The sequence below is a fragment of the Impatiens glandulifera genome, chromosome 3, assembly GCF_907164915.1.
Source record: "Impatiens glandulifera chromosome 3, dImpGla2.1, whole genome shotgun sequence".
NCBI lineage: Eukaryota > Viridiplantae > Streptophyta > Magnoliopsida > Ericales > Balsaminaceae > Impatiens > Impatiens glandulifera.
In genome coordinates, this window is record NC_061864.1 from 38,833,981 (window position 1) to 38,847,758 (window position 13,778).

Sequence of the window (13,778 nt, forward strand, 5' to 3'; positions counted from 1 at the left end):
AAATGAGATTCATTTACTCTAATTGAGAATTTAATAAAATTAATAGATTTTTACATATAGTTAATTCTAAATGTTTCAGATTTAATAAATAAATAACTAACTATAACAACTTATACAACCCATCTAAAGAGAAACAAAACTTTATGACACAATAAAACTTATTACATAGCTCCTTTTTTCGTGATCGAACTGTGGTTCGTCTTTCCCTTTGTTTTCTCACTATCAAACTTTACTTTTTTGATCTTCCACTCTGAGCTTCAGTCGTTACTATCTTACACTTTAAACTTCACTCGTTTAATCTATCTTTTTAACAATCAAACTTCACTACAAGTGAAGTTTGATTGTTAAAAAGATGATTTTTAATTTCAATCTTCAATTATTTGATTTTTTATTCAACATTAAGTCACTATTTGTTTCTCCTCATTTTTTTGGATCCGAAATAAAAATAAAGTTACTAATTAGAAATCCATATTTCACTGCAAAATGTAGAGACGAAATAGTAATATAATTCCTTCTTTGTGATCGAATCTCATATGATTTCTCTTTTTATTAGAGTCACCCTCTATCTAAATATCCACTTTGTGTTTCTCAATCACTAAAAATGAAGTTTCTTAGAGCCCTACACACACTAGCCCAAATATAATCTCATGATTTTGAAACGTTCAGTTTCAGACTTAAATAATTGTTTTAGTATAGTAGACTCCAATTCTATGTGGACGATTATCTTTTATATTGGTAAATGTTGGTGCTAGTGTTCTAGAATATTTATATAGATGATATTTATTTTTTTCTTTCATTATTATTATTATCCAATTGCATGTTTATTGTATAATAAATATCCGTGAATATATTTGATGTTTGATAAAAAGTCCCTAGTCAATAATTATTGTGGAAAGTATAATAAATTAAAACCACGGTGAGTTATGATTGATAATCACAAGATAATTATTTATGTGGAGAAATAAATAATAATCATGTGTTTTCTTATAATAGTATAAGAGACGATAATTATTTATGTGGAAAAATAAATAATAATCATGTGTTTTCTTATAATAGTATAAGAGACTGGACCGACCCATGTAAAATTACTACATGGATATAAGTCATAAGTAATTTCATAATGATTGATTGTTGCAATCCTTAGACCTGAGGTTACCATAAAATCCTGCATAGAAGATCAATATATTTTGACATAATCAAATGTCATCTTTAACCGGATGATTATAAAAGTTATGCTCGAACATATTTTGAATAATGTGGTGGATAGTGAATAACTAAGATGTGATTTGTTCCTCTTATTATGAGAGTGATATTTTTAGGCCCTTAGTGTAAGTATAACTGAGAAACGCATGGTCGTGCTATAAATAAATTGTTAAGTATATTAATATCATTTAATAGGTCAGTCTATTTATGAAATGAATTAGGGTTTGTAAAATTTTTTGAATACTGCTTCCGTTGCGCAGTACTATTATATTGTAGAAAACCCATTTGTGGTATTAAAGCGAGGTTTCAATTAATTCGTTTAAACTAAATCCATGTTCTCTTAATTTATTTTTCTTATCATATTGGAAGCTTGATATGAGATATTGAGGCAAAATATTATCTTATTTTCAATGATTAAGTTTAATATGTAATATTAGACACTTGATATAAGATATTGGGGCAGAATATTGTTTTTAACGATGAGTTCTGCATCTCTTATAGAGTGTGAGGTTAAATACATAGCTCGCAGACACACTTAACCATTTAACCGTGCACATAATTTAACTCTTGACGAGCTCGAACCAAAGACCTCAAAGATGTTGAAGATATTCATCTCTTGTTACCGCTAAGCTAGAAGAGGGCAGTACTATTATTTTATTTTATTTTATTAGATTAAGTTTAATATGTGATATAAGACACCTGATTAGAGATATTGGGGTAGAATATATTTTATTATATTTTATATAATTATGTTTAATGTGATATTAGACATTTGATATGAGATATTTGTGAAAAATATTATTTTATTTTATATTATATTATATTATATTATATTATATGATTATGTCTATTATATGATATTAGCCACCTTACTATTGTGTTTTGATCCGTGTGATGCAAATCATTTAGTTGATTAATATTGATTAATTCATCATTTTGTTAGCGTTGGTTTTGAATCACAATATTTTAATCGGTTATATCATTAATGGTATAACATATTTGTTGGCCCGCATGTTGATGTGATTAGATTAAATCAGACATGTTAGTATTATTAGGATTTGGGCTAAAATAATTCAAGTTGAGCACCATTGTCATAATTCATTCAAAAACAAATTTTTTTGACTATTTCATACACTACCTTTTAATATGCTTAATTTTCATCGGCATAGACGACACGATGGTACTATAGGCACAAGAAGAAAGGCATGATCGAAACGGGCGACGCAATATTTTCTACGAAGAAATCACCATTAAACAAAATAAGAGCGAATGGCACAAGCGGCACAATACGATCGGCACGGGAGACCTAGTATTGTCTTGCATCGTTAATTAAGTATCTCTAGTCTAGGGTTTATTTGTATTTATAAGCGCCACTATAATTGCCTTCGATTGCGGTTTATCTGTGATCATCTCTTAGGGTTTCTTCAATTACTTTGTTTCTGCCATTATGGGAATGAGGAAGAACAAAAGTAATAAATTTAATGAAGTTAGAGAATTTTTGCTAGAAGGAATTAAGGAAGTTGTAGTCAAAAAATTAAAAGAATTGCTAAAGAAGTCATCAATGAATAATAGGATACCAACACAAGTTAGCAATCTGCTCCAACTGCTGTTGGGAAATTTTTGTGGAAAATAATATAGGAAAATAGGGGGATAATGAAGTAGCTTGAAAAATACGCTATAATGAAGTAGCTAATCTATTTGGGCTCAAGAATTAGATTACAAAGCTCCTTATGCATGCCAAAAGAGGAGAAATTGTCATTAATAATGAGAAAGCACATTAGATTACAATTAAATTGAATATCCACTATCTTCAAGACTGAAATCTGTTAAAAAAAAAGAATATGAATAAATTGTTAAATGGCCAGTTTCTACAATGAATAAGTTGATAAAGGCTCCCAAATTTAAGTCATATACTATAAGGAACAACTCGACATGTCAAACTTATGAAGTTTGGAAGAACAACAATACAAAAAAGTCAGATGATCATTCTTATAAAGGGAAAATATACTTGGTCAATACATAGACAAAATTGAAGTAAATGAATTCTCCATTTGAATTTAAATTGCCTACTGAAGTAGAAGAAAAGTGTATAAAGGAATGAGAAAATGTAGTTGTGGGAAACTACATAAGGAAAAAACGGAGTATCCTTCGTAATTACTAAAGAGGCATTGTTGAAGTAATGGAAAAGAAAATCACTAGAGAATATTTCAGCAAATGTCTATGATTTATATTTCCTTAAATTAAGAACGGATCTAATTTGGAAGAAATTCTAGAGAATGGGCATACATATATAGGATCCAACTGTATAAAGTTGGAAAAATGGTCTAAACACTTGAACCTATTGAGTAAGCCAAAAGAAACTATATAGATATGGTTCAAACTCTGGAATGTACCTGCACATATGTACAATTCTAAAGCTCTTAGTCATTTTGTAGGTTTATTGGGTAGACCATTATACATGGACTCAATTATTGAAGGATGAGAGCAACTATCATTTGTTAGAATTAGCATTGAGGTGCATCATAAACGCACACTACCGAAAAGTATGATAGTAGTAGATAGAAAAGGAAAAGTATGGAAATCAATTATGAGTGGATACTAGACAAATGCTCTTTATGTAATACCTTTCAATATGCAAGCCCAAAATATAATTTGGCTAAGGAAGAAGATCAAAAAATTCATAAATGTCAGAAAATAAAGATTTAGGAAAATAAAACAGAGGTGCCTATAATCAAAGAGAAATCGTGGATAAAGAATATGAACAAAAGTGAAGAGTTATCTAGGGCAACTTTAGAGGTTGGTCCTAGAGATTAGCCGTGAGTTGGCTATAAAATTGGTTCTCTAATCATTGCTTGATACTTTAGATCGATTTGTTTTGAACTATAATATGCATGGCATGGAATAAACATTGAGTGAGCTGCATGGGATGCTTAAAATTGTTGAGGAAAATATCAAGTCTGGCTCAAATGTTATGATGGTTCAAAATAGGAAGAATCTAAAGAAAATGGAAATCAAATAAAGGGTAAAGGTAGAGCCAATGCACCAAAGGTTGGCGCAACACCACGCCTAAACCTAATCCTATGGTAAAGAAAGATAAAAAGGACAACAATACTTTTTCTGCCATTAGAATGGTCATTTAAAAAGAAATTGCGAACTTTATCTAGAGGATCTAAAGAAGAAGAAAGGTAGTGAGACTATCAGTTCATGTATCTTTGTTATTGAAGTGAATTTATCTACTTCAACATCTTGGGTATTAGATATTGGATGTGGTTCTCACATTTATGTAAATGTGTAGGGACTAAGAGGGAGTAGGACGTGGGTTATATGTGAAATCTATCTTCGCGTTGGGAATAGAGAAAGAGTTGTTGTATTAGTCGTTAGAACATATAAGTTGATTTTACCTCCTGGACTTATTTTAGAATTAAATAATTGTTATCATGTGTCTGCTATAAGCAAAAACATTATTTCTATTTCATGTTTAGATTTGGATAGTTTTCGATTTGTAATTTAGAATAATAATTTTTCTATGATTAAAGAAGACATTTTTATGGTAAAGGTTACTTATTTAATGAATTATCCAATAACAAGTCTATTTATAACATTAAAACTAAAAGGTTTAAATGCAATGATCTAAACTCACATACTTCTAGCATTGTTATTTGGGGCACATAAATGAAAAACGTATTTCCAAATTGCATAATGATGGTTTTCTAAATTCTTTTGATTTTGAATCTTTTGAATTTTGCGAATCTTGTTTATTAGAAAAATGACAAAGAGCCCTTTCACGGGAAAATGTGAAATGACAACCGATTTTTAAATCTAATAAATAGTAATATATGTGGAACAATGAGCTCACCGGTGAGAGGAGGTTATCAGTATTTCCTTATATTTACTGACGATTACACTAGATATGGTTATATTTATTTGATGGAGCATAAATCTGAAACTTTTGAAATATTCAAATCCTTCAAGAACGAAGTACAAAATCAACTTGGCAAAAATAATAAGAAACATTGAACAAATCTAGGTGGAGAATATTTAACTCAAGAACTTATTTACTATCTTAGAGATTTTGAATGTACAACGAGTAAACAAAATGTTTCATTTTACTCTAATATATACTTTGAAATAAAATACTTCTTAGAAAATGAAGATAAAATTGTCTCTTCTTCTAAAAAGATAATTGAAATAAATCTAAATACGTCAAACGACACTCCAAACGTTTTACATGGTCAATGTTTGAACCGAAGAGAACTACTCGATCTAATTGAGCTGTTAAAAACAATAAAGACGTTTTTGCATGTTCATACAAGCACATATTAGGATTCACCCAAAGATTACACTACATCATATTTCCTTTTATCTAGATGTTAAGCCAATAAAGTAAAAGCTCAGTCAGAAGAAGGATTATGTTGTCACTAAAATATTGGAAGAAGTACAAAAGCAACTCAAAATTAGATTTCACGAGGTAGTAGAATAGTCTACGTCGATAGCAAAAGTAGTTCCAATTTTAAAGAAAGACGGGAAAATACGTGTATGTGTAGATTATCGAGATTTGAATAAGACCAATCCTAAAGATCACTTCTTGTTACCTCACATCAACATGCTTATCGATAATATTTTCAAACATGAGCTCTTATCATTCATGGATTTGATTGGTTGAGTTCCAGAATAGTACAACAAAAAAGATCAGCTTTTGATTTAGTCTGTACTAGATGATAGTAAACCAAATATTTATTAAATGGGATGTGGTGTACGATGAACGTACAACTCAGAGGATTTGAATTGTTTTAGAGCGTGATGTTCTTTTAGATCTGGTTATTCTGCTGTATCAGACTGTCCATAAAGGATGCTTGATCAGATGTCACATTTGATCAAGAACCGGGAACACTTGTATAGTATCGAAATAGTAAAATACCAGAAGCATCATGATATAATACCCAACTGGTAGAATACCGAAAGTCTTGAATATAAAACCAAGGGTGAGATAAAACTGGAATCGCTTATCCAATACCGATCTAAATAAATTACCGGACGATTATGTAAAATATAGAATTGATATAAAAACTCGAAGCTCACGAACTACCGGATACGCCTTTATATAAAATCGAAGTGGATATAAGACCGGAGGCGTTTATCCAAAAACCGATTTGGATAACTACTGGACGCGTCTTGATAAAATACCGTAGTTATTTAAAACTAGAAGCGCATTTATATAAAACCGATCTCAAATAATACCGAACGTGTTCCTTTATAAAACCGATCTCATATAATATCGGACGCGCTCCTTTGCATAATACCGATGTAATATAAAACTGATCTCGATTAAATACCGGACACGCTCCTTTATAAAACTGATACCATATAATATCGGATGAGCTCTTTGCATAATACCGATGTAATATAAAACCGATTTCGATATGAAAATCGTTCTTGGTTAAATACCGGACGCTCTCCTTTATAAAACCGATCCCATATAATACCGGATTGAAGATAAAAACTAGAAACCCTCTTTACGGAAACCGAAGTTTAATTAAATGTTGAATTTGATCAACTACCGGACAACATTCCTTTCTGGTTTTCTTCAATCTGCACAAAGTTAATTTAACACAACTCAGTTTTTATTTATACACTTATACTTAATACTTTTAACTTAACACAACAGTTGAGGGACTACGGCATTAAGGCGGACGAGTCACCTATTTTTTGTGACAACACTAGTGCCATATCGATCACATATAACCCAGTGTTGCACTCTCGGACGAAGCACAACGAAATCCAACACCACATCATCCAGGAGCATATCAGTAAGAAGTATATTCGTCTAGAATTTGTCCCAACGGATCAGCAAGTGGTAGACGTGTTCACGAAGTCACTCCCCGAGACTAAGTTTCTTACCTTAGAAATGTTTTGGATCTTGTTGACCTAAATTAATTTTTAATTGTTATTTAATTATATATGCATAAATTGAGGGGGAAACTTGTTGATTAAAGTGGTTGGATAGACGTGTGTAGATGGAGGTTTCAATCGGACTGATTAGATCAGTCGTTTAAATGTAGGGAAGACGTCTAAAGCGTGTTTATACGTCGTCTGAACAGACGCATGTTAGACGTCTGTAGACGAGCGTATTTAGACAACTTTTGAAGATACACATGTTAGACGTCTGTAGACGAGCGTGTTTAGACTCCGTCCGAATAGGCGCATGTTAGACGTTTGTAAATGAGCGTGTTAAGTCGTTGTCCGAATAAGACGTCTACCCATCTTAGATGCGAGGCATGCGAATGTCATAGATGTCTAACTACGTGTATACTTAGACGCCTCATCTTCGGACGAGTGGGACAGTTGTCCATTTTGCCATTAGCTGTCCATATATTTTTCCCTCCCATAAATTGAATAGTCATATTTCGAATAACTTGAAAACACATGTCTCTCAATGTTAAAAATATGACTAATATATCTAATAGTTCTTTTCTTCCCGTCTTTCAAATTAATGATGGACTTTATGATGGTTTTAAATAACATATTTTCTCTTAAATGATGATTTCATTGGGAATACGTTTTTAAATTTAATCACGTTTACTTTTAATGATGAATTTCATAGCCATGTGTCAGTCATACTCCATAAAGAGTAACTAACATATATGAAGAGATTCACATTCTTCTTTGTAAGTCTGCATACTTCTTCTCTCTCTAGAAATCTTTTAAGATTTCGAGCTGCCTGCAACCATAAATCTTCTTCTTCATTCAAGATCTGAAGCTAAGAAATTAATTCTTTTGTTATAAACACTCTACAAATAAACTTCGAATTTGTCTCTTCTTAGACGCTTTCAGAAACGGTTTCAATGTTCAAAACTCTTGAAGCTTCCGGCCTGAGGAAGTTCCTCAGGGGATCCTTCATCATTCACGAATAAGAGGTTCGTGAGTTCTTTGAGTCTGCAAGAATAATAGGCGACGTGATTATCTTGGCAAAAATACAAGGAGATGAAGTCTCCTTCTCTAAAGAAACCTTCTCTCTATTCTTCGAGCTTCCATCGGAGGGGTTGTCAAAGTTTCCCACCTATCTAGATGAAATCCTATCTGAAATGAAGAATGTCTTCTCAGATACATCCTTCCTTGTTGAAACTCACGAGATGAAGTCTTCCCTAAAACACGAGTTTTCTATTCTCAACGATATCATTTCTAAATCCCTCTTGTCTAAGGCATCCACTAATGTTTATTCCAAAAAGATCTTTAAGATGATGGTGGCTATAACTAGGGGAATAGCCATCAACTGGTCAAAAATCCTCTTCGATAACTTGGTGAAGATGATCTCTTCAGTATGCTGCTCAGCGCAGCATAATGATCGCTTATCTATGAGTTAATTTTGGACCTAGGGTCCGCATTAAGTCTTCCAATGTTTTGGACAGTCAAACGGTTTATAACTTCTTTTTTATGGTAGGAAGAGCAAGGGAAAATAGAAGAATCAGCCTCAAAGGGCATTATGATATTGATCTTCCTAATGATGTCAAAAAGGTGGAAAGAATCGGCCTGCAATTAAGGGGGAAGATCAGGCAAAAAGGACTATCAATTAGGGAAGAGAAGGATAGGAGTAACCCATTTTTGAGAAATTTTGTTTTGTGTTTGTTAATAAGAAACTTTGAATTTTTATGAAATCTAATTGGTTGGAATTTTTGTTAATCTTCTTGATCTTCTAACAAAGTTTTAACATCATCAAAAGGGAAAATTGTTGAGTCAATTAAAATGAACTTAGGAAATAAGTTTATTTAAATCAACATTGTTATAATTATGAGCTGACAATATTTTGATGACGTGCTTATTAAATAAAATAAATCTTAGATATGCACAAGTAAACGAATAAGAATAAACTATGAAACTATCGTTGTGCAGGTACAAATCTAAAGAAGACTGCATATTCGGACGTCGTTTAACTCCTTTAGACGCGGTCTAAGGAGTGTGCATTGTTAGACGTTGTATAACTCCTTTAGATGTATTCTAAAGGAAAGCGCGGTTAGACACGGTCTAAACATTTAGACGTGGTCTAAAGGGAAGCACAGTTACACGTAGTCTAACTCTTTTAGACGTGGTCTAAAGGAAAGCGCAATTAGACGCGGTCTAACTCCTTTAGACGTGGTCTAGAGGAAAACGTAGTTAGACACGGTCTAACTCTTTTAGTCGTGGTCTAAAGGAAAGCGTAGTTAGACGCGGTCTAACTCCTTTAGACTTAGTCTAAAGGGATGTTCACTTAGACGCAGTCTAACTCCTTTATACGAAGTCTAAAGAGGAAGCGCAGTTAAACGTCATCTAAATCCTTCTTAGACGCGGTCTAAAAAAGAAACGCAAGATGATGTTGTCTAACTTGATCAGGCGTCCGAAGGAGCATCTAACTACGTAACTCAGCTTATATGCAGTTACCATTTTCAACAGTCTGATAACCTAAATCCAACATTGAATGAACAACTGCCACGTTCTGTAATATTCAAATTATCCACGATGTGTTGTACCTTCTAGTACAACATAATATCAGAGAATAGCCAGCATACTACCTATCTGGTATGACCCTGATCCCAATGCTTAGTCTGATGTACTTTTGTACTATTGGCGGTCGTCCAACAAAAGGAGGACACGTGTCCTCAAAGAATTCTCGATCATTGGTACACTTCAACTATAAATAAAAGTCCAAGGACAACGGACGAACCACTGACCAAAACGAATCACTTGTTAACCTACTCATGCTTGACGAATCGGTTACCAACTTACCATCTCTCAATCATTCTTTCTAGCTTGTTGAACTTGCTCACTACTATCAAGTCATATTCTCTATCTAAATCATTGTATATACATTGTCCTAAAATCACTTTGTAATTCATTCACTGTTCTTTCTATGTAAAATCTTAGTGTTGTAAGTTTAATAGAATGTATTATGTTCAATAGAGAGTTAGATAGAAGTTCAGAACAGGCAGTGTTAGAATCGGGATCGCCGAAGAAGGCTAGGGGTCTCGCTAGGGTGAACGCTTACACAACACGCAGGTTGATACTAACCTTGTTAGAAGTTAATATCGGTCTCAATACTACGCAATGATTCTCTTAAATAGGAATGTGACAACGATCATATCCTTGATCTTCAATGGATATATTTCCTTAATAGTACATCATCTATTGAATCCAATTGGTTGAGGATCTTTGTAGTACGTTCTTTGGATATGTTCTTATCTTGTTTGATAAGAAGTCAACATGGTATTTAATGAGGTTAATTCTTTTCAGGAAGAAGATCAGCTTGCATATTTGTCTTCTAATGATTTTACTATCTGGAGAAGTGTGACAAAAATCTGCTCTAAGTAGACTGTCTTGGACTTATACCAAAATGGTAGTCTGATCTTCTTCAGTAGGCTTCTGCATCCCAGAAGATTTTGTCAAAGACTTATACGAAAATGGTAGTCTGATCTTCTTCAGTAGGCTTCTGCATCCCAAAAATGGTAATAATACAGTCTGATTATATGAAAACTTCCTTCTGTATTTGCCGGAAATGTTCTGTGTTGCACTAAACGGAAAACTGATGGATGCTCTTAATATAAATCTTTCTTAGCAAATAGTCGGTTTTGCCTTTTGGGTTTTTAGAGGTAAAACCGATTTTGTGCCTTTGAGTAGTAAAACCGATTCTATGCCTTTGAGCGATAAAACTAATTATGTGCCTTTGAATTGTAAAACCGATTTTGTGCATTTGAGTGGTAAAACCGATTATGTGCCTTTGAGTGGTAAAACTAATTATGTTTCGTTGAGGGGTAAAACCGATTATGTTCCTTTGAGCGGTAAAACTGATTTTGTGCCTTTGAGCGGTAAAACCGATTTTGTGCATTTGAGCGGTAAAACCGATTATGTGCCTTTTTGCGGTAAAACCGATTATGTGCCTTTGAGCGGTAAAACCGATTATGTGCCTTTGAGCGGTAAAACCGATTATGTTCCTTTGAGAGGTAAAACCGATTTTGTGCCTTTGAGCGGTAAAACCGATTATGAGCATTTGACCGGTAAAACCGATTATGTGCCTTTGAGCGGTAAAACCAATTATGTGCCTTTGAGCGGTAAAAAGATTTTGTGGCTTTGAGGGGTAAAACCGATTTTGTGCCTTTGAGCGGTAAAACCGGTTTTCTGCCTTTGAGCGGTAAAACCTGATTATGTGCCTTTGAGCGATAAAACCTATTATGTGCCTTTGAGCGGTAAAACCTGAAAGGATCGGTGACACCAATAGAGACAGGGGTCTAGCTATTGATGACAACTTCGTACAAAAACGGTTTGATAGAAATTCTGTTAAAGATTTAAATTACTTTCTATTCTTCACAAAACCTTGCAAACTCTTGAACGATTTAAGTGCGGAAACGTTTGATCAGGTTTGAAGCCAAGAACCGATGAAGGAGAAGATGACATAATGAAAATGACACAAAGAGATGTTTATGAATGTTCGGAATAAAACTCTCTTACGTCACCCCTTTTTCCAACCACTAGAAGGATTCACTATACTTTACTTAGAATCAAATACAGTTGCAAGGCTAGCTCACTGTTGAACAGAACAGACTTTGTTCAACTTACAGTATATTGAAGAATATCAATCAGTTATACAATACTTTGATTATATCTCTCTCTTGATGTACAAACACAGTAACAAGAAAACAATTCGTAAGATGGTAAGTTTATTAGTACATTCGTGTATCAGCTTGTATGTTCGGGTATATTTCTTAGTCTCTTCATCCGTTGTCCTTGAGGATCCTTAAATAGAGAGCAGGTACCAACGATTGAATCTTCTATAATGACACGTGGCGAATACCCATTGGAGAGCCTCCATAGTACATAGGTACAACAGACTCTAAGCACATTGAACGTGGTCGTACCAATCTAGTAGTGCGTCGAATATTCTTCTAGGATTGTCCTGCAAGAAACAAGTAGTGGGAAGAATATTTTCTTATGTGACATTAATTCATTGGATGCAACTGGTTGTCGTACTGATCTGCATGGAATAGTGGAGCAGGAATAGCGAACAGCTAGTTTATCGTAGGTATACGGATGCTAGCTTCAACCAACTACTCAAGCATGGCATTAGATTTGCTTCAATTAGACTGACAAGTCTAATGAAGTGAGATGCCCCCATCTAATAGTAGGATCCATTAGACCAGCATGTCTAATGGAGTTAGACGACACGTCTAACTACGAGTCTCTTCAGACTAATCTGAATGAGTTAGACTGCACGTCTAACTTTAATCTGTTAGACTGCACGTCTAATTTTGTCTGTTAGACTGCACGTCTAACTACGTATCTGTTACACTGCACATCTAACTACGTATTCGTTAGACTGCATGTCTAACTACGTCTATGTTAGACTGCACGTCTAACTATGTATCAGTTAGACTGCACATCTAACTACATCTGTTAGATTGCACGTCTAACTACGTATCTGTTAGACTGTACATCTAACTACGTATCTGTTAGACTGCACATCTAACTACGTATCTATTAAATTGCACGTCTAACTACGTATCTGTTAGACTGCACGTCTAACTACGTATCTATTAAACTGCACGTCTAACTACGTATTTGATAGACTGCACGTCTAACTACGTATCTGTTAGACTACACGTCTAATTACGTATCTGTTAGACTACACGCCTAACGACGTATTCATTAGACAACACATCTAACTATATTTGTTAGACTGCACGTCTAACTACGTATCTGTTAGAGTGCACGTCAAACTACGTATTCGTTAGACTACACGTCTAACTATGTCTATTAGACTACATGTCTAACTACGTCTGTTAGACTGCACGTCTAACTACGTATCTGTTAGACTGCTCGTCTAACTACGTATCCGTTAGACTGCACGTCTAATTATGTCTGTGTTAGACTACACGTCTAACTACGTATCTGTTAGATTGCACGTCTAACTACGTATCTGTTAGATTGCACGTCTAACCACGTATCCGTTAGACTGCACATCTAACTACGTCTGTTAGACTACACGTCTAACTACGTATCCGTTAGACTGCACGTCTAACTACGTCTGTTAGACTCCACGTCTAACTACGTATCTATTAAACTGCATGTCTAACTACGTATCCGTTAGACTGCACGTCTAACTACGTCTGTTAGACTACACGTCTAACATTCATCTATTATACGACACGTCTAACTCAATGCGTCTAATAGTCAGTAAGTCTAATGAACCTCATTTAGACATAGTCTTATTTAGCACGCTTTTGATACACCTGCACCAAAAAAATTAGATGACTTAGTTTCGATCTTATTCAAGTTTTATACAAACTCATCATCAAAATTCCGTTAGTCAAAATGATTTGATCCTTAGTCAAAATAATTTGACCCAACAATTTCCCCCCTTTTGATGATGATGTTAAAACTTTGTGCAATTAAAAGATTAGAATATTCAATAATGCAGTAAATGATAATAAACTGTTCATATTTCATAGAAAATAAAAATTTAAATTAACACATCAGGAACATTTTTTAAAAGAAAATACATAAACACATTTTAAAAACATGTTTTTCTTCCCAAAAACATTAAAAGATTTTCC

General features: G+C 33.8%; 1 protein-coding gene across 1 annotated transcript; it reads left to right on the plus strand.

Moving 5' to 3' along the window:
* The first annotated feature begins 8,285 nt into the window (after positions 1 to 8,285).
* Positions 8,286 to 11,302, plus strand: LOC124930209. The gene is made up of 4 exons (XM_047470567.1): positions 8,286 to 8,559; positions 8,642 to 8,753; positions 10,135 to 10,230; positions 10,819 to 11,302. Exons 1-4 carry the CDS (start codon positions 8,286 to 8,288, stop codon positions 11,300 to 11,302), a joined length of 966 nt encoding a protein of 321 aa, XP_047326523.1.
* The last annotated feature ends 2,476 nt before the right edge of the window (positions 11,303 to 13,778 follow it).